Consider the following 26535-nt stretch of genomic DNA (forward strand, 5'->3'; position numbering starts at 1 on the left):
ACCTCGGTGGGACAGATGGAGAGAGGGAGCCGGGAGGAGGTGGGCAGAGCCAGATGGACGGGCAGGGGCGACAGGAGGGGTGGGGTGTGGGGAGACCCAGATCCCCGCCTGGCACGCCTCCTCCCGGCTCGGGCGGGCAGCGCGGGCAGGGCCCGGCCTGGGCGTCGGGCGCAGGGGCGCGGCGCGGAGGCCCGAGGTGCAGTGCGGGCGGTGCCCTATGCGCCGGGGCGGCCGGGCGGGGGGCGGCGGCACGTGGATGCCAGCCTGGCGCGCGTCTCCAGGCCGGTGGGTAAGGCGGGCGTCGGGCCGCGGTGGGGGGACTGCCGGGCCGCGGAGCTCGGCTTTAGAGTGGAGGCCTGGAGAGGAGGGGGCTACTCAGCTGGCTTCTCTGGACCAGACCAGGACCCCCTCTCCCCGGCCGCCGAGCTGACCCAGCGAGGGGAAGGAACCTCCCAGTAGGAGGCGGAAGGTCCCAGGCTCTGTGGTGGGTGGGGAGATGGGGAGCAGCTGTACCAGCCCCCCAACCCCAGAACAAGGTGGGGGTGGAGGGTTCGGTGATGGGGGCAGCTTCTCTCCCCGCGGCCACCCCTCCTTCCCTCCCTCGTCCATCTCCAGATTATATTTAAATATCTCTTTTGTGCAAGGCAGGAGCTGGGCTCGCCCCTAAGAGGCGGTTTCCATGGCAACAACAATTGCCAGCTTCCGTGTGGTGAATCAGCGTTGCCATGGCAACCCCATCCTCATCTGCCCAAGGTGCTGGGAGGGGGGAGGAGGTGAGGGCCAACGGAGGTGGGGTGGGAGGGGTGGGGGGAGCAGGAGTCTGGAGCTCCTGCAGGTGCCCCCCCATCTCTCTCCACCTCCCCTGGCACCCCCCTCCCAGCCCAGAAGCTGGTCCCATCTGGTTGAAACCATCTCCCTTCCTGCCTCCAGCCTAGCAGGGTGTGGTACCCAGGTGGAAAGGGCCCTGGTGTGTATGCATGGGGCACGTGGGGTGGGAAGGGGGTCCAGCTAGCTGGGTGGGGGAAGAGCATGGAAGTTTTCCTCTCCCAGGTGGTCAGGGTCCCTCTGAGGGTGTGGCTGGGCGGTAGGAAGGTTGGGCTGGGAGGATTGGGGGTACAGGATCAGGGAGGCAGGGGCCTCTCGGGTTCTGGGGCCCCAAAGGCTGAGTTGAAATTGAGGAAAGCATATGTGCCCTAGACATACATTCAGGAAGGAGGGTGTCAGAATGGGAGAGGGTCTTAGAGAGGGGAGGGGACCCAGAGATGAGGAAGGGCCTCTGAAGCAGGAGGGGCTCAGAGAGAAGAGGGAAGCTGGGGGGCGGGTGGGAGGTGGAAATCCAGAGGGGTCTCTGAGGAAGGGAGTGCAAAAGGAGGGGTTGCTCAGAGTGGAAGAGTGGGAATGGAGCTGGGATGGATCTTAGAGAAGGGGTCAGATCACAAGGGACAGAGCTCAGTGGGGAGACTTTGGGGGTCCAAAGATGGGGAGGAGGCCTTATGTATGGGAGTGGGTGGACAGATCACTGAATATGGAGTCCAGAAACTCTCACCCACTCACCATGACCTTACACTAATAACTTCTGTCTTAGACAAATAACAGAAATCTCAATGTTGACATCTGTAGAATGGGGTGAAAATTACACCTCTCTCTGAAGCTTGTTGGGGAGCTATGCTGTGATTAGAAAACCTGGCATTTGACCAGGCACGGTGGCTCACCCCTGTAATCCCAGCACTTTGGGAGGCTCAGGCGGGCAGATCACAAAGTCAGCAGATCAAGACCATCCTGGCCAACATGATGAAACCCCATCTCTACTAAAAATACAAAAAAAAAAAAAAATTAGCTGGGCGTGGCAGCACGTTCCTGTAGTCCCAGCTACTCGGGAGACTGAGGCAGGAGAATTGCTTGAACCCGGAAGGCGGAGGCTGCAGTGAGCCAAGATCGTGTCACTGCACTCCAGCCTGGCGACAGAGTGAGATTCCATCTCAAAAAAAAAAAAAAAAAAAAAAAAAAAAAGAAAAGAAAAGAAAAGAAAAGAAAACCTGGCACTTTTTCAAGTGCATTCTCTGCTGAAACTCAAAAGTCAGAAGATTAGAAAGAGCACTCTGGAACCCATAAGGCTCAGGGGATGTGGGGATCTATTTCAAGTTTTTCTGACTTGGAAAAAGGTCTGAGAGTAGCACTCATTCCCATTCCAGACGCCTTTCTCTGTTGGTGGAAGTTGGCTACTTCCTTCTGGCCCGCTCTGTTCAGCAGGTTTCTCCAGTTCCTCCATGTGTCCTTCCCCATGTGGGGAGATGCCGTAGTCCCCTGTCTGGAGAGAGACAGAGCAAGACATAGACACTTCCAGCCTGAGGGAGAGGGAGGAAGGAGCCCAAAAGAGTGGGAAGAGTCCCAGCATGGGGGCTTTTAAGATGGGTTTTGAAGGTTGAGTAGGAGTTTGCCACAGACATCAGGTTGGGAGAAGGATTGTGTCCCAGGACCAGTGGAGATGCAAATGCCTCCCCAACTCTCACATCCCTGGAGCCTGTTCTCAAATATCCAAAATAGCTCATACCTAGGACTTGGTATGTTGTGAGAGTTGGTGCAAGGGAGAATTTTTTGTTTCATTAAATATCATTTTCAATACCTGGGGTGTAGGACAAAAGTTTCTAGAACAATGAATCCAGATGGCAGGCTGGTCCACTCAGGTATGTCCCTACCCAAAGCTCCTGGCATGACCCCACCCAAAGCTCCTGGGAGATGTGGCTAAATGTAGCTACTTTGGTGTATCAGTCAGCACTGCTGAGTAACAAACTACTCCAGTCTTTGTATTTGTTCTTGATTCTGCAAAGCTTGGTCTGGGCTCAGCTCAATGGTTCTTCTGTTGGTTCTCTTGGGGTCACTCAAGCAGCTGCAGTCAGCTGAGACTTAACTGGGCTTAGCTGGGTCAGGGTGGCCTCACTCCCATGTGCTGACTGTCAGAGAGGCCTCTGTCTCCATGAGGCCCCTCCTCCTCCTGGGCTTATCCACCTGGCAGTCTCAGGGTTCCAAGAGTGGAAGCTACAAGGTCTCTTGAGGCCTAGGCTCAGAACTCCCACAACTTAACTTCCACCACATTCTATGGGTCACAGCCAGTCACTTGGCCAAGTTCAGGTGCCAGGAGTGGGAAAATAGACTCTAGTTCTTGATGGTAGGAACTGCAAAGTCACATCATATAAAGGGACTGGAGGAACTGGGCCTATCACATTTGGGGAAGCAAGGAGGCTTCCTGGAGGAAGGGATATTGTTGGGTTTTGAGGGCTAAGAGTTCGCCACACAGTTTCTGCTGTAGGCGGGACCGTGTGTCATTTGCTTTGACTGGGGTGTTAGTGGAGTGGTGGGGTGCTGAGGGCTGGTGGTGGGAGGTGGGCAGGGCTGTCCCACAGAGCTCAGGCAAAACCCCCGCCCACCACACCCCACTACGGAGCTTGACTTTTCCCTTCCCCTCTCTCTGCAGATGGCGCGGCCAATCCAGGTGAAGCCTGCGGACAGCGAAAGCCGTGGAGGTAGTTGTCATCTCTCCGTGGCTGCCTGGCTGGGGGTTGGTGGAGGAATGGGAAAAGAAGGAAAATCTCTTCCTTCCTCTCTCCCCCAAAGGGGCAGTGGCCGAGGCCTGTGGATCTGGGACTGGCCTCCCTGCCCCAAAGCATGCAGCAGTTGCATGCCTGCTCACACACCCCTTGGTGGGGGGAAGAGGCAGGTTCCAGAAAGCAGAAGGGGCCATGTCCATAGTCTCAAGGGAGGATGCGGGGTCTAGCCAGGTCCAGCTGCCTTCCCCTGAGTTTCAAATACCCCACTCCCTCCAGGGTACAATAATTGGAGGGCTTCAGACACAGACGATGGGGGCCTGAAGGGCTGTGGATTGCTCTCTGGGGTCTCTGTGTGCAAATGTGTTTGTGTGTTTGTGTGTGCATGCTTAAATGTGTGTGTATGAGTGTGCACACCTGGCATGCCTGTGTGCAGATGTGTGTGAGTACATGCACTTGTGCATTTGTGTTTCTGCAGCTGGTGCACATAAGCACACATGTGTGGTGTGTGGTGGGGATGCCTTCCTGCCTGTATGTGTGTGTGCCCAGCCGGTGCATGGGTGTGTTTGCACATATGTGCATGACTGTTCTAGGCTGGGCATGTGGGCAGACATGCAGGCTGGGGCCAGTGGTGTCTGTGTGGGGCTGGACCTTGGTGTCAGGGCATGCCCATGGCAGGAGCATACTTGGCTGTTCCCATGGGACCCAAAGCTAGTCATTCTTGGAAATTTGTATATTTCCTCTCCATCTCAAGCAGAGACTGAAAGAGGGCAGCCAGACTTAGTTGAGTGGAGGTGTGGGGCAGGAGTGTTAGGACGTCTAGGTATATGTAGGAGCCCACTAAAGGCCCTCTGGGATGGGAGCCCCTTTCACACTCTCCACCCTGGCTGCCAGCGTGGGACAGGGAGTAGCGAGGTAGGGTCTGTATGTCTCCATCTTTGTCTCTATTTCTCTGTCTCTCTCTCCATCTCCCTCTGTATCTCTTTCTCCTTTGTATCTTCTCTGTCTCTTCATCCCTCTTATTCTCTCTCCGTCTCACACAGTCTCTCTCGCGCGTGCTCTCTCTGATCTGTCTCTCTCTCTCCCTGATTCTCAGTGTCTCTGCTGGTTTCTCTCTCTCCCTCCCAACCCCATGAGTGACAGCTGCCGAGAGCGGTTTCCATAGTAACCCAGCTCACCGTCCCTGGGAGATGAAGCCACCGCGTTCCCCATTACCAGGGAGCATGCAATTACCCAAGGGGGCAGAGCTCATACAGAAGAGGCTGGCCCAGCCCAGCCCCACCCGTCAGGGGGTCCAGCCTGCCAAGGCCCCTGGTCCTATGAGCACGTGAACCCTCACTCTATTCCACAGATGGTGACTGCCTGGCTCCTCTTGATCCCGACAAAGTTGGGCAGGGGCCTCTGCTGGGCACCATGAAAGTGCGGGGATCATCAGTGCCTACCTCCGCCTGGCAGGTCCGGGGGGCAGACAGAAAGACAGACGGGACCCAGGCCCGGCGAGGCAGCTCCTAGTCCTAGTACTCGGTGCGGGCTCTCTGAGTGCACCAGAGAGAAAGGTCATCTCCACCTGGAGGGGGAGCAGTGGAGCAGAAACCCCAGAAGACTGCAGGGAGGGCATTTCAGGCGGGGGCGCCGCCTGGGCAAACGCCCGGAGATGGGACCGTGCAGGGCCCGTGGGAGGGTGGAGAGATCCGGAGCAGGGAAAGGGCGCGGCTGGGTCCTCCCTCGCACGCGCAGAACCGAAGCCGGCAGGGCTCGGGCGCCGCGTCTTCCTGCCCTGCCGCCTCCACTCTGCTGGAGGGAGAGAAGGATCCCGGAGGCCCTCCCGGAGGCCGGGGACTCGGCTGAGGTGGGTGTCGCCGCCCACAGGGGACCGGAAGCTGTTCGTGGGGATGCTGAACAAGCAGCAGTCGGAGGAGGACGTGCTGCGGCTGTTCCAGCCCTTCGGGGTCATTGACGAGTGCACCGTGCTCCGGGGGCCCGACGGCAGCAGCAAAGGTGACTGGCGGGTGCCGGGTCGGGACTGCGAGAGGGGCGGGGCTAGCTCTGGGGGCGGGGCCTGCGGGGAGGGTGGGGCCTGCAGCATGGGGAGGAGCTGGCTCTGGGGAGGGACCCTGGGGAGGGGCGGGACTTCTCCAGGGGTGGAGTCTGTGGGTGAGGCTGCAGGGGCGGGGCCTTGGAGAGGAGAGGAATTGTAGGGACGGGATCTGGGGAGGGGGTGGGGTTCCAGGGTGGGGAGGAGCTGGCTCTGAGGATGTAGCCCTGGAGAGGCCCGAGGCTTCTCCAGATGTGAAGTCTGTGGGTGAGACTGCAAGGGTGAGGTCTTGGGTAGAGGAGGGGCTGCAGGGAGGGGTGAAATACATAGGGTTAGGAAGGACTGGCTCCACGGGGAGGGGCCCTGTGAAGGGTCGGGGCTGAGCATGTAGGGGGTGGGGCTGGCCAGGTGGGGCGGGGCCAGGCCCCTAGGAGGCTGGGGATCGTGGGGAGGGGCTGGTTCACAGGGGTGGTGTGGAGCGCAGACTGTTCCCGCTTGATCCTACCTGCATGCTCTCTCTGCATGCCGGCTCTGGGGACGGGCCCTGAAGAGGGGCGGGGCTGCGGTGGGGTGGGCGGAGATGCAGAGGCGTGGCCTTGGGATGGGGCGGGGTCTTGAGGAAGGGCAAGGCTTCTCCAGGGGCTGCCTGTGAGTAGGGATGCAGGGGCGTGGCCTTGTGTTGGGGGGGGTCTGGGGGAGGGGCGGGGCTTCTCCCCGGACAGAGTTACCTGTGCCCTGTGATCTAAGATTCCTCCACCTGACTGTTCGTAGAACTGTTTCCTCCTGGTTCTGTCTATATGATTTGTCCATATGACTGACTGGTGGTCTCTGGTTGTGTCTGCCTGTCTGGCTATCTTCCTGCCTGAGAGTCCAATTGATGGTGTCTGTCGGTCTCTGTCCACAGAGCTCATCACCTGGGACCGACTCCACTCTGGTCTTTCTTACCTTACTAGAACTGAATGTGTCTGATGGTTTCAGACCATTGCCTAGTTCTTCATTTTTAAAACTGAGGGCTGGGCGCTGTGGCTCACGCCTGTAATCCCAGCACTTTGGGTGGCTGAGGTGGGTGGATCACGAGGTCAGGAGTTCAAGACCAGCCTGGCCAAGATGGTGAAACCCGTCTCTACAAAAAATACAAAAATTAGCTGGGCATGGTGGCAGGCGCCTGTAATCCCAGTTACTCGGGAGGCTGAGGCAGAGAACTGCTTGAACCCGGGAGGAAGATGTTGCAGTGAGCTGAGATCACGCTACTGCACTCTGGCCTGGGCGATGGAGCGAGACTCCAACTCAAAAAAAAAAAATTGAGATGTCTTTCACGTCCCACCATATTCACCCTTTTAAAATGTACAATGAAGTGCTTTTTTTTTCTATTCATAAAGCTGTGTAACCATCACCACTATGTAATTCCAGAACATTCCACCCCTCCCCCCACAATATGGATGGCCCTTCCATAGTAATGTACCAGTCTGGAGCCAGGTCCAGTGACCTCTGTCTGTTCTATGGACTTTGTCCGTGGGACTGTGTATGCATTCACCTGTGTCTGGTGGTCTCTGTGTATGTGACTGTCTGTCTGCATTAGCCTGTGTCTGGTGGTCTCTGGTGGTGGTCCGTCTGCTTGTGTGGCTCTGTCTGGGTCTGCTCAGGTCTGGCGGTTGATAATTTCCATCTGTCTGGCTCTGGTCAGAAGGGTCTGTCTGGACCTGCACATGTCTCTGTGGACTCTGCCCATAGGACAGTGTGTCCAGCAGTCTGTCAGTTTAACTCCGCATATCTGATCGTAATTATCTGGACCTTGGTCCCTGTCATTTTTCCTGATGGATGGGACCTCCTCCCTGGTGGTTCCCAGCCTTGCACCGTCCATCTGGTTGTGTGCTTCACAAACTCTGTGACTGACCGTCTAACCCGCTACCCGGATGGCTGACTGACTTTCTGCTGGACTGAATGAAGAAATGGCGGGCTGGCTGGCTGTGTGGGTGACCGGCTCTTTGTCTAACTCTGTGGCTGTCTGTCTGTGCGATTCTCCTCCATTCTGACCCTTGATCTGGCTGATTGTCCAGCTGTCCATCTGAGCAAATGGCTGGCTGTCTCTCTGTTATCAACTCTCTCTGGCTGCATGTGTCTGACACTGGCCATGTAGGTCTCTCTGTCCCCTCTTCTGTGGCCCCCGCTCAGCCAGTCCTGTGACCCCATCACCCTCTTCTTCTCTTGGAGCAGGCTGTGCTTTCGTGAAGTTCTCCTCCCACACGGAGGCACAGGCGGCCATCCACGCCTTGCATGGGAGCCAGACCATGCCGGTGAGTTGGAGCTGCCCTTGGCCGTGGGGGTGGGCATGGGAAAGGGGTGAGGGGACAGGGATGAAACAGGCCATATTCCTACCGTTGCTGTCACCCAGTGGCCCCGGCTGTCCTTCAGAGGGGGCACAGGTGGAGAAAGAGGCACAGTCCCTGGCTGTGGTCCCTGGAGTGGGTATATGCGTGTGAGTGTGTGCAGATGTGGAGGTGAGTATGCAAGCGAAGCTTATCCAAGCACACACATGGATGTATTACAAGTGTGTATGTGTTGGTGAGTGTGCATGTTTGGGTGTGAGTGTGCCTGAGAATGCATGCATGTGTGTGTGTGTGTTTGTGTCATTACTACTAGGTGAGTGTTATGTGAGTGCTGTGTGCACGAGGGTTGTGTGTAAATATGTACGGAGAAGTGTGCCATTGTGTGCTAGTGTAGAGATACTGGTGCATGTGCATGTGTGTATGTGAGCACACGTGTGTGTTTCTGTGTGTGTGAGCATGTGTGTATGCCTGGGCCATGGGGGAGAAAGCACATGTGTGTGCATCTGCACGTGTGTGCCTGAGTGTGAGTCAGTATTGTGGGTGATTGTGTACGTGTGTGAGTGTATGCAGGTCTGTTTGAGTATAGGTTGTGGGTGTGTGAGTGTGTATATGTGTACATGTAAGGATGTCCTAGAGGGGATGACACCCGGGTTGGATTTGCTGAGGCCAGGAGAGGCCCTAACAAGAAGAAAGGCTGCGAGGTAGCAACAGGTAGCCCAGAAGAGCCATAGAAGATGGGGCCGCAGTGTGAGGGTGAGAAGCCTGGACTTTCTCCTACGGCAGTGGGGAGTCACAGATGGTTTAGAGCAAGAGAGGAGATGGGCCAGGTCGGTTGCAAATATCCCTTTGGGGCCAATGTAGAGGATGGGCAGGGTGCAAGACTGGAGGCTGGGAGGCCAGGGAGGAGGCTGGGCCAAGGTCCAGCTGAGGGAGGAGGAGGCCTGAGCTGGGGCCTAGTGGACAGGGAGGAGGGCTGATCAGAAAACAGACAGTAGGGTGAGAATGGATGGGGGGCATGTTGACTCACTGGTTGAGGGAGGGATGGGGATTGGGGACAGGTCCCAGGGTCTGCAGCAGTGAGAGGGTGGGGAGGACCAAGGAGGCATTGGGGACGGCCCTTCCCCTGAGGAAGGAGTCCCCAGGAGCCATCGTCCCTGCATACACATCTCCAAATCTGCTACAAGGAAGATGGGGCCTGAGAGGAACAAGCCTCCTCCCTCAGTTCTCAAAACCCAGGGGAGGGGCTTAGCTCAGCACAAGGGCAAGTGTTCCCAAGCTCAGAGATGTCCCAGGACAGGGCTGGTAGGCATCTGGAGGAGTGAGTTCTCTATCAAAGGGGGCATGTCAGCGAAGACAGGGAGGCTACAGGGTGCATCCTGCTGGGAGCTAGCTCATCAGGGAGGAGCTGGTCGAAGGGAAAAATATTTTCCTTCTTCAGCCTGAAAGTTGGGGTGTGAGCTGGTTTCTGGGGAGTGGGAATGGCCTCCTGGGCCCCTGACCCCAGGCCTCTCTCTCTCTTTTTTTTTTTTTTCTGAGATGGAGTCTCGCTCTGTCGCCTAGGTTGGAGTGCAGTGGTGCGATCTTGGCTCACTGAAACCTCCACCTCCTGGGTTCAAGTGATTCTCCTGCCTCAGCCTCCCAAGTAGCTGTGATTACAGGCATGTGCCACCACGCCCGGCTAATTTTTGTATTTGTAGTAGAGACAGTGTTTCACCATGTTGGACAGGCTGGTCTGGAACTCCTGACCTCAGGTGATCCACCCGCCTCGGCCTCCCAAAGTGCTGGGATTACAGGCATGAACCACCGTGCCCGGCCACCAGGCTTCTCTTGACACTGATAACAGGACCTGTTGCAGCGTCCTGACTGCACAGACAGACACTCCCTTGCTCACTGCTGCTTCGACTGCCCAGGGCTGCCTGTTGGTGGATTTCAGCCCAGCCCTGTGGCACCTGGACAGCCATGGGGTGGGACAGCAGTCACATGGGTTTCTGTCTGTGCTTCAGTAAAGCAGGGCCCCCTGTCCGCACCAGTAGCTACTGTCCGCTGTCCACTGGGTGGATGGGCTACAGGTTCATCTGCCTGCACAGGGCACAAAAATCCAGGGCTGGGGCCGGGTGTGGTGGCTCACGCCTGTAATCCCAGCACTTTGGGAGGCCAAGGCAGGTGGATCACTTGAGGTCAGGAGTTCGAGACCAGCCTGGCCAACATAGTGAAACCCCATCTCTACTAAAAATAAAAAAAATTAGCTGGGCGTGGTGGCAGGCGCCTGTAATCCCAGCTACTCGAGAGGCTGAGGCAGGAGAATCACTTGAACCTGGGAGGCGGAGGTTGCAGTGAGCAGAGATCGCGCCATTGCACTCCAGCCTGGGCAACAAGAGCGAAACTCCGTCTCAAAAAAAAAAAAAAAATCCGGGGCTGAACTCCCTTGAACTCCCTGCTAGAACTCCCTGCTAGCTCCGGGGAACGGGGAACAGAGTCGGGATCATCTACTTGTACTGCGTTGTTCCTCTCGTGTGGCTGGAGTCTCACCTGTTCTCAGGTGTGGGTGGGAGTTGGAGGGTCACCCGTCTGTGCCCCAGTTGTTCCTCTCTGGAGATTGGAGTTTCAGGTGTGGAGTGACAATGGCAGGTTCGTCCACCTGAGCTCGCTGTTTTCCTTCGGAAACTGGTTTCTCGCCTGTTCCCAAGTGAGCTGAAGTTATAGGTGTCTCCATCTGTGCCTCCCTGTTCTTCTCCAGTGCCGGGATTCTCCATCTGTTTTGAGTGTGTGGCTGACAGTCAGGGCCCCCACCTGTGCCCCATCACAGCCCCCTAGACCTGGGCGCTGCACCTGTGCAGATGCTGCTGGGTCCAGGATGCTGATCTCCACGCGGTCCTCACTGTGGCCCTGGCTCCTGGGGCTGGGGGCCCGTGGACATGGCTGACAGCCACTGGCATTATGCCCCTCACCCAGGGGGCCTGAGCTAACGTGAATCCAGGGACCCCAGAGTCCTGGCTACCTCCCAGCCCGTTTCCCTCCCTGCTCGCCGCTGCCCCTGCAGGGAGCCTCCTCCAGCCTGGTGGTCAAATTCGCCGACACGGACAAGGAGCGGACGCTCAGACGCATGCAGCAGATGGTGGGCCAGCTGGGCATCCTGACGCCGTCCCTCACACTGCCCTTCAGCCCCTACAGTGCCTACGCCCAGGCTGTGAGTGATCCAGGGGCGGCTTCGGGGGGTCCGGCTCCGTCTCTCTCCGTCTCTGTCTACTCTCTGTCGGGGGCTCCTGCCCCTTGGCCCGTCTTCTGCCTCTCCCTCCATCTCCCTGACTCAGGGTCCTCTCCTGGCGTGGCTGAACCCCAACTCCAAATTGAGACTAAGCTCAGACCGAGCTCCTGAATCCAGAACACTGAGCCCTAATTTCACATTAACACCCAGTCTTGGACTGAGCCCCAGAACCTGGCTATGCCCCACATCTAAATTAGGCCCAATTCTGGCTGAACCTCCAAATCCAGACTGACCCCAAACTGAGACCTGACCTGACCGAGCTCCACCCTGGCTGAGACTTGATCCCAAGTTGAGCCCCAGCTCCTGACTGAACCCTGATCCCAGGCTGAGCCTCAATTTCCAACTAAACCCTCATCCTAGATGGAGCCTTGATCTCAGTCTGAGTCTCACTTCCTAACAGCCTTTATCCTAGACTGAGCCTTGGTCCCAGGCTGAGCCTCACTTCTTAACGGAGCCCGGATCCTAGATGGAGCCTTGATCCCAGGCTGAGCCCCAACTCCTGACTAGATTGAGCCCTGATCTCAGCCCGACCCTCACTTCCTAACTGATCCCTGCTCCCAGGCTGAGCCTTGATCCCAGGTTGAGCTCCAATTCTGATCTCAGCCTGAGCCAAGATACCGAGCCTGACCTCACTAGTAACTGGGGGACCAAACCTCCACTCATAAGCCATGATCTCAGGGGAGATGTCACCCCAACTGTGACATCTCTTCACCCCCAGCTCATGCAACAGCAGACAACAGTCCTGTCCACCTCGGGCAGCTACCTGAGTCCCGGCGTGGCCTTCTCACCCTGTCACATCCAGCAGATAGGCGCCGTCAGCCTCAATGGGCTGCCTGCCACACCCATCGCTCCTGCCTCTGGTGAGCCTCCTCCAGGCACCCAAGGATGGGTGGGTTGGGCCAGAGCAAGACTGGCCTCCCCATGACCCTCTTCCACTCTGCAGGGCTGCACTCACCCCCGCTGCTGGGCACCACCGCCGTGCCTGGCCTCGTGGCTCCCATCACCAATGGCTTTGCAGGTGTTGTGCCCTTTCCAGGTGGGCACCCCGCCCTGGAAACCGTCTATGCCAATGGCCTTGTGCCCTACCCAGGTAACTTGGGGCCTAGGAGAGTGGCGGGGAGTAGAGATGATGTTTCTGGAACAAGTATGAGTCCCTACGTCACGTGCCCAGGGAACAGAAGGGCAGGAAAAAGGGTGTCTTGGCTGAGCAGATAAGAGCTGTGAACACAGGAAGGGAGGCCATGGCAGGGTAGCAACACATTAAAACGGTGCATCTGGATGTTTCTGGGCTTAAATTCCAGTTCAGTGACCCTGGATGGGCTCTTTATGTCCTTGAGCCTCAGTTTGCTCATCTGGGAAATGGGGCGGATAACATCAGTAGCCTCATGAGGTTGCATCGACAATTTAATCCGTGTGCAAAAGCCTTCACACAGGGTCTCACTCCATCGCCCAGGCTGCAGTGCAGTCTCACAATCTTGGCTGACTGTAACCCCGCTTCCCAGGTTCAAGTGATTCTCCTGCCTCAGCTTCCCAAGTAGCTGGGATTATAAGCGCATGCCACCACGCCCGGCTAATTTTTGTATTTTTAGTAGAGATGGGTTTTAACCATGTTGGCCTGGCTGGTCTCAAACTCCTGACCTCAGGTGATCCACCCACTGCTCCCAGCCCATACATCTTAATTATTCATCTGTCTTATTTGGGGAGATATCAATGCCTGGATTCATTCATTTATTCATTCAATGCAGAGTGAATGACCCACTTATGTAGGCTGCACCTGCTTTCATGAAGCAGCGGTCCTTCCTTTCTCTATGCTACACATACAATTTTAGGGCAGACATCTTCCAACATCTAATTTATGTGAAGTAAGTTATCTGTCTTTCCACCATGTAGGAGAATTTGTTTCTTTTTTTTTTTTTTTTTTTTTTTTTTGAGGCGGAGTCTCGCTCTGTCGCCCAGGCTGGAGTGCAGTGGCCGGATCTCAGCTCACTGCAAGCTCCGCCTCCCAGGTTTACGCCATTCTCCTGCCTCAGCCTCCTGAGTAGCTGGGACTACAGGCGCACGCCACCTCGCCTGGCTAGTTTTTGTATTTTTAGTAGAGACGGGGTTTCACTGTGTTAGCCAGGATGGTCTCGATCTCCTGGCCTCGTGATCCGCCCGTCTCGGCCTCCCAAAGTGCTGGGATTACAGGCTTGAGCCACCGCTCCCGGCCCGAGAATTTGTTTCTAACTTTTTAGTTTTAAATTATTTTTATTTGTTTCGTTTTAAAGACAGTGTCTCACTATGTCACTCAGGCTGGAGTGCAGTGGCATCATCACAGCTCACTGCAGCCTCCATCTCCGGGACTTAAGCAATCCTCCCACCTCAGCCTTCCTTGTAGCTGGGACTACAAGCATGCACCATCACACTCGGCTAATTTTTAAATTTTTGTACAGACGGGATCTTGCTATGTTGCCCAGGCAGGTCTCAAATTCCTGGGCTCAAGCAATCTACCCACCTTGGCCTCCCAAAGTGCTGGGATTATAGGTGTGAGCCACTGCGACTGGCCTTAACATTTTATTTTGAAATGATTGGAGGTTCACAGGAAGTTACCAAAATACCACAGTGCAGTCCAAGGTACCCTTCATACAGCTTCCCTGATGCCAACAGCTTATCTAATCACAGGACACTGTCAAATCCAGGAAACTAACACTGGCGCCATACAATTAATTCAACTCCAGACCATATTCAAATTCACCATTTATTTATTTAGCAACAGAGTCTCACTCTGTCGCCCAGGCTGGAGTGCAGTGGCATGATCTCCGCTCACTGCAAGCTCTGCCTGTGGGTTCACGCCATTCTCCTGCCTCAGCCTCCCGCGTAGCTGGGACTACAGGCGCCTGCCACCACGCCTAGCTAATTTTTTGTATTTTTAATAGAGACGGGGTTTCACCGTGTTAGCCAGGATGGTCTCGATCTCCTGACTTCGTGATCTGCCTGCCTCGGCCTCCCAAAGTGCTGGGATTGCAGCCATGAGCCACCATGCCTGGCCTTGATTTTTTTTTTTTTTTTTGAGAAATGAGGGTCTTGCTATGTTGCCCAGGCTAGTCTCAAACTCCTGGGCTCAAGCGATCCTCTTGCCTCGGCCTCCCAAAGTGTTGGGATCACAAGCCTGAGCCACTGCACCCAGCTGATTTCACAACTTTTTGCATGCACTCTGTGCACATGTATGTGTGTGTGTGCGGGGGTGGTTAATTGCCATTTTGTCAGATACAGACTTGTGTATCTCCCACAACGAAGATACAGAACTGCTTCTTGCCCACGAAGTGAAATCCTTCCTGCTACGCCTTTGGAGTCACAGTCACCACTATCCCCTGCCCTCTAGCACACTGTCCATTCGAGCAGAATTTTTTGGTTGAATTTTTCCCCAGAATCATCAGCTTTGGTGGCCTGGACAACCTCTTCCCTCCCCTTACCCCTTTCCCTAGCGGTAGCAGGAAGGCTACAGCTGGATGGGGGAGCCAAGGGTGTCTGGTGAGCAGACTCATGTGGAGAGGGAGATGGGGCGGGGGATGGGGGCAGGTGGTGATCTGAGGTGGAGGCTGAAGTCCTGGAGCATCCAGGGAGTAGAGAGGAGTGAAGGGTCCTCTTGGGAGGCAAAGGGGTCCGGACGGGGAGAGGGAGATGGGGGCGATGGTGAACTCTCTCTGAAGTCCGAGAAACCCGGATTCCAGTTCAGCTTCTGCCATTTGCTCTCTGAGTGGCCCTGTGCAAGTGGCTTCAAATTCCTCGGCCTCAGCTTCCTGGTCCTACAGAGGGTTTAGCACTGAGGTGAAGCTGGGCGGGGTGTTCGTTGCTGTCCTTCCGGCTCTTAAGGATCGGGGGTGGATGGAAGACTTCTGCTGCCCCCGCCCTACTCAGCCCATCTGTCTGCCCGCAGCTCAGAGCCCGACTGTGGCCGAGACACTGCATCCTGCCTTCTCCGGAGTCCAGCAGTACACAGGTAGGAGGCAGCCCGCGTGCCCGCGCGGTGGGCCCTGGCCCCGCCCCCGCCTAGGGCCCCGCCCCCAGGGCCCGCCCCGGACTTGTTCTTCGTGCCTAGCCACGCCTCCTACGTCTGGCCCCGCCCCTCATGGCCCACCCTTGCCCTGTATTCAACCCCTGGCCCTGTTACTGGTCTCACCCCACCACCACCTATACCTGCAAGCAGGACCTTCCCTTGTCCTTTAAGGACAGCGTTTACCCATGGCCTCACCCTCTCATGTTCTGTGTTGGGGAGAGGGGGTTCCTTTTGACCACGTCTCTGCTTCTGACCCAACCCCAGCTCTCGGCCCTGCCCCTTATCCTCCCTTCTGCAGCTCCTAGCCCCGCCCCTCACGTCCTGTCTTTACTCTGACCACGCCTCTCTAATAAAGCCCTGCCCCTACCTCTAGCTCTGCTTCCTAAGGCCTGGCTGTGACCCCGCCCACTGCTGCGGCCCCGCCTCTCAACTCATGGTCCTGCCCACATAGCCCTCCATCAAGTCATGGCCCCGCCGCACTCATGCCCTTCATCCTGGTCTTGGTCCCGCCCTCCACTATGACTCGCCCGCTTCAAGCAATGGTCCCACCCTCTCTGGACTGTCCTGTAGCCTTGGCCCCACCCTCTGCTGTGGCCCAACCCCTGTACCCCTCCCCTCACGCCATGGGGTCCGCCCCCACACCGCTTCTCGGTAATGGCCCTACCCTCCACCATGGCCCCGCCCCTCAAACAGTAGCCCCGCCCCATTTCATCTGTGTGTTCTTGGCCCCGCCCTCTGACCTGGCCCCGCCCCCGAACCCTCCCCACAAAGGCCATGATCACACCCACTCCTGCCTTGGCCCCACCCTCTCTTGTGGCCCTGCCCCCTCCCCGCCCAGCCGCCCAGGCCGCCCACCTGGCCTCACGCCCCTCCTCGCCCTGTGTCTCGCTCCGGTCTCCGCAGCCATGTACCCCACCGCGGCCATCACGCCCATCGCGCACAGCGTCCCCCAGCCGCCGCCCCTCCTGCAGCAGCAGCAGCGAGAAGGTGAGGCGGCCGCGACCTCCCCTGGGCGCCAGCCCCGCCCTCTGCCCGCCCCGTCCACCTGCAGGCTCTGTGCCTGGCCCGGGCCTCTGAGACCCGCAGGGCTGAGAGTGCGGCCTGGGGGCTGGACAGGCTAGAGTTGAGTCCCGTTGCAGCCTCTGACCCCTGGGAATCTCCCTCTCTCTTTCCTCCTCCGAAAAGAGAACCATGCTCGCCCCGACCCCGTAGAAATAGCAGTGACTTCCTACCAGCCCTCTCCAGAACCAAGAGTGATTCTCTGGATTTTTTGGAAAGGAAACCCTTTTTGAGGCTGGGGCATGGCATGATGAGGTATCTCAGGTAATGAGGCCTCCCCAGTAAAGCCCAGGCTGTCGAAGGAGGGAGGGATTCGATTCTGGAGTGACAGGGTTCAAATCCGTACAGTTCTTGCCATGTGCGGTAGCTCCCACCTGTAATTACATAGCGTCTTGGGGGCCAAGGTGGGAGGATCACTTGAGCCCAGGAGTCCAAGACCATCCTAGCTTAGCAAGAACCCATGTCTACAAAAAAATAAAAAATTGGCCAGGTTTAGTGGTGTGCACCTATAGTCCCAGCTACTCAGGAGGCTGGGGCAGAAGGATCACTGAGCCCAGGAGGTCAAGGCTGCAGTGAGCTACTATCTCCCCACTGGACTACAGTCTGGATGAGAGAGCAAGACTCCATCTCAAAACACAAAACAAAACAAAACAAAAAACAACAGCGGCCGGGCGCGGTGGCTTAGGCCTGTAATCCCAGCACTTTGGGAGGCCAAGGTGGGTGGATCACAAGGTCAGGATATCGACAACATTCTGGCTAGCCTAGGGAAACCCCATTTCTACCAAAAAATAGAAAAAATTAGCCGGACGAGGTGGCAGGCGCCTGTGGTCCCAGCTACTCGGGAGACTGAGGCAAGAGAATGGTGCGAACCAGGAGGCAGAGCTTGCAGTGAGCTGAGATTGCACACTGCACTCCAGCCTGGGCGACAGAGCGAGACTCTGTCTCAAACAACAACAACAACAAAAACACACAAAAAAAACCCCAAGCTGGTAACAACCCAAGTGTTCTTCAGTAAGTAAATGGATAAATAAATTAGGATGGAGCCGCACAATGGAACACTATACAGCAGTGAAAAAGGATAAGTAGCTAATCCTTATAATGACATGGAATAACTTCACAGGCAGAATATTGAGTGGAAGAAGCCAGATGCAAAAGACTTCCCTTAAATGAAGCTTTAAAAGAGTAGACCAGTCGGGGTGACTGACACTCGTAATCCTAGCATTTTGGGAGGCTGAGGCAGGTGAATTGCCTGAGCTCAGGCGTTGGAGACCAGCCTGGCCAACATGGCGAAACCCTGTCTCTACTAAAAATTCAAAAATTAGCCGAGGGTGGTGGTGTGTGCCTGTAATCCCAGCTACTGGGGAAGCTAAGGCACAAGAATCACTTGAATCCGGAAGGCAGAGTTTGCAGTGAGTCAAGACCGCGCCACTTCACTCCAGCCTGGGTGACAGAGCAAGACTCTGTCTCAAAAAATAATAACAATAAAAATTAAAATTAAAAAAAAATATGGTCAGGCGCAGTGGCTCACACCTATAACCCTAGCACTTTGGGAGGCCGAGGTGGATGGATCACCTGAGGTCAAGAGTTTGAGACCAGCCTGGCCAACATGGTGAAACCTATCTCTACTAAAAATACAAAAATTAGCCAAGCACGGTGGCGTGCATCTGTAATCCCAGCTACTCGGGAGGCTGAGGCAGGAGAATCACTTGAACCAGGAGGCAGAGTTTGCAGTGAGCCGAGATGGTGCCACTGCACTCCAACCTGGGCAACAGAGTGAGACTCCATCATAAATAAATAAATAAATAAATAAATAAATAATATTTAAAAAATAAAAACGGGAAAGCTGGCTAGGTGCGGTGGCTCACGCCTGTAATTTAACACTTTGGGAGGCCAAGGCAGGAGAGTCACTTGAGCCCTGGAGGTCAAGGCTGCAGTGAGCCAAGATCACGCCACTGCACTCCAGCCTGGACGACAGAGGGAGACTCTGTCTCAAAACAACAACAACAACAAAAATCAAAAACCTTTATCAGTGACATGTTAAGAGAAAAGGAAGATGGGAACCTCGTAGAAATGGTAGCACTGTTTTCTACATGTTATATGGTTTAGAAATGAATGAGACTGGCTGGGCGCGGTGGCTCACGCCTGTAATCCCACACTTTGGGAGTCCTAGGTGGGCGGATCACGAGGTCAGGAGATTGAGACCATCCTGGCTAACATGGTGAAACCCCCGTCTCTACTAAAAATACAAAAAAAAATTAGCCGGGCGTGGTGGCGGGTGCCTGTAGTCCCAGCTACTCTGGAGGCTGAGGCAGGAGAATGGTGTGAACCTGGGAGGCGGAGCTTGCAGTGAGCCAAGATCGTGTCACTGCACTCCAGCCTGGGCAACAGCGAGACTCCGTCTCAAAAAAAAAAAAAAGAAATGCATGAGACTACAATAAATACCGTGCTTGACCTTGGAGAAGACCTAGAATGTGTGCGTGGAAACGGCATTGAAAGGGCTGGTGCATGTGAGTGACTGTGAAACGGTGGAAGGAGAGTTGTTTAAAATCAGACAGATAACATGACCCTGGATGGGGAAGGCGCAGCTCACAGCACACTGCAGGAGCTGTCGGAGGGTGTGTGGCATGCAGTGTGTGTTTTCTTCTGAAGGTCAGTGCAGCTGGATGCGATTTTCAGTGGTCGCCGACAGTTTTGGTTGGGATGAAACAGTGCATGAACAAATGCAAAATTCGGGTTATGCTCAAAATTGTTCAGTCACGTTGGAACAAACTTGCGTTTCAAAAACAAGCATTGGCTGGGCGCAGTGGCTGATGCCTGTAATCCCAGCACTTTGGGAGGCTGAGGCGAGCAGATCGCCTGAGGTTGGGAGTTCGAGACCAGCCTGGACAACATGGCGAAACCCCGTCTCTACTAAAATACAAAATTAGCCAGGCATGGTGACCCATGCCTGTAATCCCAGCTATTCGGGAGGCTGAGGCAGGAGAATTGTTTGAACCCAGGAGATGGAGGTTGCAGTGAGCCGAGATCACACCATTGCACTCCAGTCTGGGCAACAAGAGCAAAACTCCATCTCAAACAAAACAAAACACACAGAAAAAAACAAGCATTGGCTGGGTGCAGTGGCTGACACCTGTAATCCCAGCACACTTTGGTGGGGCAAGGCAGAAGGATCGCTTGAGGCCAGGAATTCAAGACCAGCCTGGACAACATAGTGAGACCCCATCTCTACAAAGTTAGCCAGGCATGGTGGTGCGTGCCTGTGGTCCCAGCTACTTGGGAGGCCAAGGTGGGAGGATTACTTGAACCTAGGAGTTAGAGGCTGCAGTGAGCTATGATGGTGCCACTGCAATCCAGCCTGGGCGATAGAGCAAGACTCTGTCTCAAAAAAAAAAAGAAAAGGGCCAGGCGCAGTGGCTCAAGCCTGTAATCCCAGCACTTTGGGAGGCTGAGGCGAGCAGATCGCCTGAGGTTGGGAGTTCGAGAGCAGCCTGGACAACATGGCGAAACCCCGTCTCTACTAAAAATACAAAAATTAGCCAGGCATGGTGACCCATGCCTGTAATCCCAGCTATTCGGGAGGCTGAGGCAGGAGAATTGTTTGAACCCAGGAGATGGAGGTTGCAGTGAGCCGAGATCACACCATTGCACTCCAGTCTGGGCAACAAGAGCAAAACTCCATCTCAAACAAAACAAAACACACAGAAAAAAACAAGCATTGGCTGGGTGCAGTGGCTGACACCTGTAATCCCAGCACACTTTGGTGGGGCAAGGCAGAAGGATCGCTTGAGGCCAGGAATTCAAGACCAGCCTGGACAACATAGTGAGACCCCATCTCTACAAAGTTAGCCAGGCATGGTGGTGCGTGCCTGTGGTCCCAGCTACTTGGGAGGCCAAGGTGGGAGGATTACTTGAACCTAGGAGTTAGAGGCTGCAGTGAGCTATGATGGTGCCACTGCAATCCAGCCTGGGCGATAGAGCAAGACTCTGTCTCAAAAAAAAAAAGAAAAAGGGCCAGGCGCAGTGGCTCAAGCCTGTAATCCCAGCACTTTGGGAGGCCGAGACGGACGGATCACGAGGTCAGGAGATCGAGACCATCCTGGCTAACACGGTGAAACCCCGTCTCTACTAAAAAAAATACAAAAAACTAGCCGGGCGAGGTGGTGAGCATCTGTAGTCCCAGCTACTCAGGAGGCTGAGGCAGGAGAATGGCATAAACCTGGGAGGCGGAGCTTGCAGTGAGCTGAGATCCAGCCACTGCACTCCAGCCTGGGCAATAGAGCAAGACTCTGTCTCAAAGAAAAAAAAAAAAGAATTATTTATGGTTGGTATATTATGTTGTAGTTTAATTATCTGTGGTTTTAGGATATCTGGGACTGGGGACCAGAGAATTATCTTTTTATTTCACCTGATTTTGTTTCTGCATCATCTGAGTTTTGAAAATTATCCAAGGTCTGGGGAGTTATCCCTAGCTGGGGCTTGAGAAAGGGAAATTTATAAGAAAAAAATTCTTTTGGCTAGGCGCAGTGACTCACCCCTGTAATCCCAGCACCTTGGGAGTCTGAGGAAGGAAGATTGCTTGAGTTCCAGACCAGCCTGGGCAACATAGCGAAACCTATACAAAAAAATAGCCAGGCTGGGTACAGTGGCTCACGCCTGCAATCCCAGCACTTTGGGAGGCTGAGGCGGGCCGATCACTTGAGGTCAGGAGTTCGAGACCAGCCTGACCAACATGGTGAAACCCTGTCTCTACTAAGAATACAAAAATTATCTGGGCATGGTGGTGTGCACCTGTAGTCCCAGCTACTTGGGAGGCTAAGGCAGGAGAATTGCTTGAACCCAGGAGGTGGAGGTTGCAGTGAGCTGAGATCCCGCCACTGCATTCCAACCTGGGCGACACAGCGAGACTCCATCTCAAAAACAAAAAATAAAAAATAATTAGCGAGGCATGCGGCTGAACACCAGACTTTTACAAATGAGTTTTATTTTGGAGTCTTATTATTATTATTATTATTATTTTATTATTATTGCAAAGATATCACCAAGTTTCCTTATTCTTCACACCCAGCTCATCTGACTTTTGTAGATGATCCAGAGTTTGAAGTTTAGGGAGGGATTTTCTGGAGGGTGTACTTCCTGGGGGTTTTCAGGTATCTAGGGTCAGAGACTGAGGGCTGATCTGGGCTTTGGGGAGTAGGGGATCCCCTGGGTCTTGTCAGTTACCTGGAGTCTGAGGATCATTTTGGTGCGGAGTAGCCCAGTGTGAGATCGTACGATGCAGTCAAGGGGTGGGTGTGTCCTGTCTCCCTCCCCAGCCCACGTCCAAGCCCCTTCTTTCTGGGTGTCTGGGGCACCCCTCTCCCGACAGCTGGAGAAGCCAGATGCGGGCTCCAGACCTGTGCCCCTCCCCTGGGGGGGTTCGCCTCCTCTCCTTGGGGGCTTTATGTCTTTCTCTCCCCCACCTGCAGGTCCCGAGGGCTGTAACCTGTTTATCTACCACCTCCCCCAGGAGTTTGGAGACACGGAGCTGACGCAGATGTTCCTCCCCTTCGGCAATATCATTTCCTCCAAGGTGTTTATGGATCGAGCTACCAACCAGAGCAAGTGTTTCGGTAAGTGGCCTCCGAAGACACCGCCCCTCCCCATCCACCTCCCTCGCCTGCCCCGGGACAGGGAATGGGAGGGTTTGGGTCAGCCCCCGGACAGGGCTGTGCTGTAACAGTCACATTCACAATCAGAACCAGCATGTGTTGCCGGGCGCGGTGGCTCACGCCTGTAATCCCAGCACTTTGGGAGGCCGAGGTGGGCGGATCACAAGGTCAGGAGATTGAGACCACGGTGAAACCCCGTCTCTACTAAAAATACAAAAAAATTAGACGGGCGCGGTGGCGGGCGCCTGTAGTCCCAGCTACTAGGGAGGCTGAGCCAGGAGAATGGCCTGAACCCAGGAGGCGGAGCTTGCAGTGAGCTGAGATCGCGCCACTGTACTCCAGCCTGGTGGACAGAGTGAGACTCCGTCTCAAAAAAAAAAAAAAAAAAAAAGAACCAACATGTGGCCAGGCACAGTGGATCACGCCTGTGATCCTGGCACTTTGACAGGCTGAGGTAGGCGGATTGCTTGAGTCCAGGAGTTCAAGACCAGCCTGGACAACATAATGAGACCCTGTGTTTACAAAAGAAAATGTTTTTTAATTAGCTGAGCTTAGTGGCATGTACCTGTAGTCCCAGCTACTCAGGAGGCTGAGGTGCGAGGATTGCTTGAACCCAGGATATCAAGACCAGCCTGGGCAACATAGCAAGACCCCATCTCTACAAAAAATACAAAAAAAAAAAAAAAAAATTAGCCAGGCATGGTGGTGCACACTTGTAGTCTCAGCTACTCAGGAGATGGAAGTGGGACCATCCCTTGAGTCCGTGAGGTCGAGGCTGCAGTGAGCCATGATCACACCACTGCACTCCAGCCTAGACAACAGAGCAAGACCCTGTCTCATCTAAAAAACAAAAACGGCTGGGTGCGGTGGCTCACGCCTGTAATCACAGCACTTTGGGAGGCTGAGGCGGGCAGATCACGAGGTCAGGAGATTGAGACCATCCTGGCTAACACGGTGAAACCCCGTCTCTACTAAAACCACGAGAAAATTAGCCAGGCGTGCTGGCGGGCGCCTGTAGTCCCAGCTACTCAGAAGGCTGAGGCAGGAGAATGGCATGAACCCGGGAGGCGGGGGTTGCAGTGAGCAGAGATCGCGCCACTGCATTCCAGCCTGGGCGACAGAGCGAGATTGTCTCCAAACGACAACAACAAAAACCCCAAAACAACAGAACGAACATGTGTTGAGCACGTACTGTAGGTCAGGCACTTTCCAGCCCAGCACAGAAGGAAGCTGACAAAAACCCCTTCCTTTCAGGGAGCTCAGAGTCTTTTTTGCGGCCTGGTAGATCCTTCTCTGATGATAGGAATGTTCGATGTGGGAGCTGTCTGATACCAGAGCCACCAGCCCCGTGTGGCTACTACACACTTGAAATGTGGTCAGGGCGAAAAAGAGCTGACTTTTTTTGGTTTGCTTCTTTGTTTTTGCTTGTTTGTTTGTTTTTGAAATGGAGTCTCCCTCTGTCACCAGGCTGGAGTGCAGTGGCGCGATCTTGGCTCACTGCATCCTCCGTCTCCCAGGCTCAAGCGATTCTCCTGCCTCAACCTCCTAAGTAGCTGGGATTACAGGTGGACACTACCATGGCCAGCTAATTTTTGTATTTTTAGTAGAGATGGGGTTTCACCATGTTGGTGAGGCTGGTCTCAAACTCCTGACCTCAGGTGATCTGCCTGTCTTGGCTTCCCAAGGTGCTGGGATTACAGGCATGAGCCACCATGCCTGGCCATGGGGTGGAGTATTTCTGATGGCCTCTGGACAGAGACTGGAGCAGAGACACTGACAGAGATGGAGAGAAAGGACAGACAGAGATGATACAGAAGGAGAGGGAGAGGAAGAAAAGACTTAAGGCAGATAGAGAGAGAGAGAGAGAAACAGAGACAGTTAGCCGGGTGTGGTGGTATGGGCCTGTGGTCCCAGCTACTCAGGAGGCTGAGGCAGGAGGATCTCTTGAGCCCAGGAGGTCAAGGCTGCAGTGAGCTGAGATTATGCCCCTGTACTCTAGCCCGGGTGACAGAGTGAGACCCTGTCCCCTCTCCACCCCGCCAAAAAAAGAGAGGGACAAGGATGCAGACATACAGAATCAACTGGAGACACAGATCCTGGCTGGACAGAGGGCTTGGAAGGAGGCAGGCATCCTCCTGAGGGAAGGTGGGGAGAAAGTGGCCCTCCAGGACCCTCAGAAGCCCCACCAGGCCCCTATACCAGCTGGGAAGTCTTAGCACAGCAGACCCCAACATAAGGAGTGAGTGCCCCGTCCTCAGAGGTATACAAGTCCAGAGGTGTCAGAACAAAGCCAGGGCTGCTGTGTGTCCTCCGCCACACACCCCCTGGCCTGTGCATGCGTGCCTGCTCAGGACCCCGTGAGCCAGGAAGCCAGGGCCACAGCATAGGAACAAGCTGAGGACACCCGCAGTGCCAACCATGGAGGTCCACCCTGGTTTCTGCAGGCTTCGTGAGCTTTGATAACCCGGCCAGCGCCCAGGCAGCCATCCAGGCCATGAACGGCTTCCAGATCGGCATGAAGAGGCTCAAAGTCCAGCTGAAGCGGCCCAAAGACCCGGGACACCCCTACTGACCGCGCCCACAGCCGCCCCGAGGCTGTGCGCATGGCCCAGGTGAGCCGCCAGGCGGCCCCACCCCCGCCCCAGCCCCCCGTCTTGTCTGAAACCCCCTCCCGCGGCCCGCTTCATGCTCCAAACCCTCCCCAGGTGGGGTGATGCTTTGAGAGGCTACAAGAAACCTCCGGGTTGGGTGAGTGGGGACAGAGCTGGATGTAGACACCCCCAAACCCCCTGTGGTCAGGGCTGGAGCAGAGGGTGGGAGTAGGGTAGGGACTGAGGTGAGCCAGGGCCCAGCCAAGTCGGCTAGGGAATCCTTCCCGGAGAAGGCTTTGAGGGATGAACAGAAGTTCACCTGAGAGGCCAGATTGGCTCTGGGGGTGGGGGTGTGGTGGGGAGGGGCTTCTGTCTTGTCCTATGACTCTGTTTTCCCTGCTGAAAAACCCAACACCAGACAAAAATGTTAAGTGCCCACCCCAGACCCCAAACCCTAAGGTTGGACCCCAACTCGGAACCAGGGCTGGCGCGTGGAAGGTGGGAACAGTGCTCAGGGCCCGGTCCAGTCGGCATTGACAGCTTCCAGTGTCTGCGCTCCATTTCCACGAGTTCCCCTGGGACAAGCAGCCCCTCACTGGGTGTCATTCCTACCCAATGAGTTGATGGAAAAGTGGGATTCGTGCCCCACCCGCCATCATGCAAGAAAACAAGCAAAACAAAACCCATAGTGTATGTTGCCATCAGGGCAAACCACTTTCTCAACGTTTTTTTGTGGGGGGAGATGAATAGTAAACCTTGTGAGGCCACTGTGGAAACTTGACCGTGGGTCTCAAACCTTGATGAGCCTCATCTGTAAAATGGGCTCAAGAAAGTCATCTTCCCAGAGTCGGCGGAAACGGTCCAGCTAGGGAACGGAGCGGGGCATCTTTTCACAGCCGAGCCCAGAACCCACCACCTAAAGAGTTCTGGATGATTTGTTGGGATTTTTTTTTTTTTTTAATCACTGTCGCCGTCGTCATCAAAGAGCCTTGCCTAGGGCCTGACACAGAGTAGGCGCTCAGTTAGAAGCTGTCTGGCCTTTTCACATTCTCCCGGGTCGGCACACACGTATTTGGGAGTATTTAACTGCACAGAACGCACCTTCGGGAACTGCCAACCAGAAGCAAAATCCAAAGCCACTCTGCGATCCCTTCACTTTTAACTGTCAGTCTGCACTTTTTTTTTTTTTTTAACTGAGCATCTATTATGTGCTAGGCACTGTCCCAGTGTTCGGGGACACAGCTGTGAATGAACAGAAACGGGGGCCGGGGGACAGCGGAGAAACCCTCTTCATGGACCTTAGATGGCAGGGGGTGGGGAAGGAGAGACAGAAAATAAACAGAAATATCTGTCCGCAGCTGCCAGAGGAGGAGGAAACGGGCTTTGCGATGGTGACACTGACTTCTTTGAAGGCTGGGTTTTTTGGCCTCTGAACTCTGGCCTTTGTGGGATCTGTTCTTTTGGAAACGATGGGAGCCCTTGGGTTCCTAGATCCCAGCCTGGCCGGGTGGACTAGGGTGGGGAGGTGGTGTCCACCTGGGTGGCCCTGTTATCACTCCCTAACGCCCATCCCTTCTCCCCCAGGTGAGGGGCCTTCCCATCCCAGGAGGGGTTTCTGCATCCAACCGACCCAGGATTTTCCCATAAATTCCAACCGTTCTTTGGACACCAGCCCTTTCCTCCCCTCTTCTCCCCTTGCCCCGCCCCTCTACTGGAGGCCACCCGGAGTGGGGAGGGGCCTTTGGGGGTCTGTCCTGGGGCAGGGGGGAGGCTCCTGAATCGGGCAGAAAAGTGTTCACATGCCCCCTGCTTTGGGAAATGCCCTCGCTTCTTCCCCACAAAACTTGGTGACTTTCCCCAAACTAAATCACACCTTTTCCTATATATATATATATGCATATATATATAGAGCTATAGACAGTATATATATTTTTTGAGTACGGATCATGGGACCAAACTTTTCCGACTTCCTTCCATCCGAGTAGAGTGACCCTGGGCCGGTCACTCAGCGGGGACACAGGAAGGGCTGAGG

General features: G+C 55.1%; 1 protein-coding gene across 16 annotated transcripts in view; it reads left to right on the forward strand.

Annotated features, from left to right (window-relative positions):
- Positions 1–266: 266 nt before the first annotated feature.
- The window catches only part of CELF5 (CUGBP Elav-like family member 5), a 28059-nt gene continuing 1790 nt past the window's right edge, over positions 267–26535 (forward strand). Inside the window, exons 1-13 of one of the 16 annotated variants that reach the window (XR_001880652.1) lie at positions 846–967; positions 3473–3524; positions 5412–5540; positions 7792–7871; positions 10945–11091; positions 11888–12029; positions 12113–12259; positions 15086–15148; positions 16109–16192; positions 21730–21873; positions 24357–24524; positions 24618–24660; positions 24948–26529. Coding sequence is in view for 10 of the 16 variants with exons in the window: in XM_017848029.1 (XP_017703518.1) it covers positions 3473–3524; positions 5412–5540; positions 7792–7871; positions 10945–11091; positions 11888–12029; positions 12113–12259; positions 15086–15148; positions 16109–16192; positions 21730–21873; positions 24357–24484 (1116 nt within the window). In the remaining 6 variants the exon portion in view is untranslated. Of the gene's footprint in view, positions 286–843; positions 968–3472; positions 3525–5411; positions 5541–7419; positions 7547–7791; positions 7872–10944; positions 11092–11887; positions 12030–12112; positions 12260–15085; positions 15149–16108; positions 16193–21729; positions 21874–24356 lie in introns of those variants that run through there. The other 15 variants (XR_001880654.1, XR_001880655.1, XM_017848033.1 and 12 more) reach the window with 15 other exon arrangements.

This window comes from Rhinopithecus bieti, unplaced genomic scaffold (genome assembly GCF_001698545.2).
Source record: "Rhinopithecus bieti isolate Rb0 unplaced genomic scaffold, ASM169854v2 scaffold_30687, whole genome shotgun sequence".
NCBI lineage: Eukaryota > Metazoa > Chordata > Mammalia > Primates > Cercopithecidae > Rhinopithecus > Rhinopithecus bieti.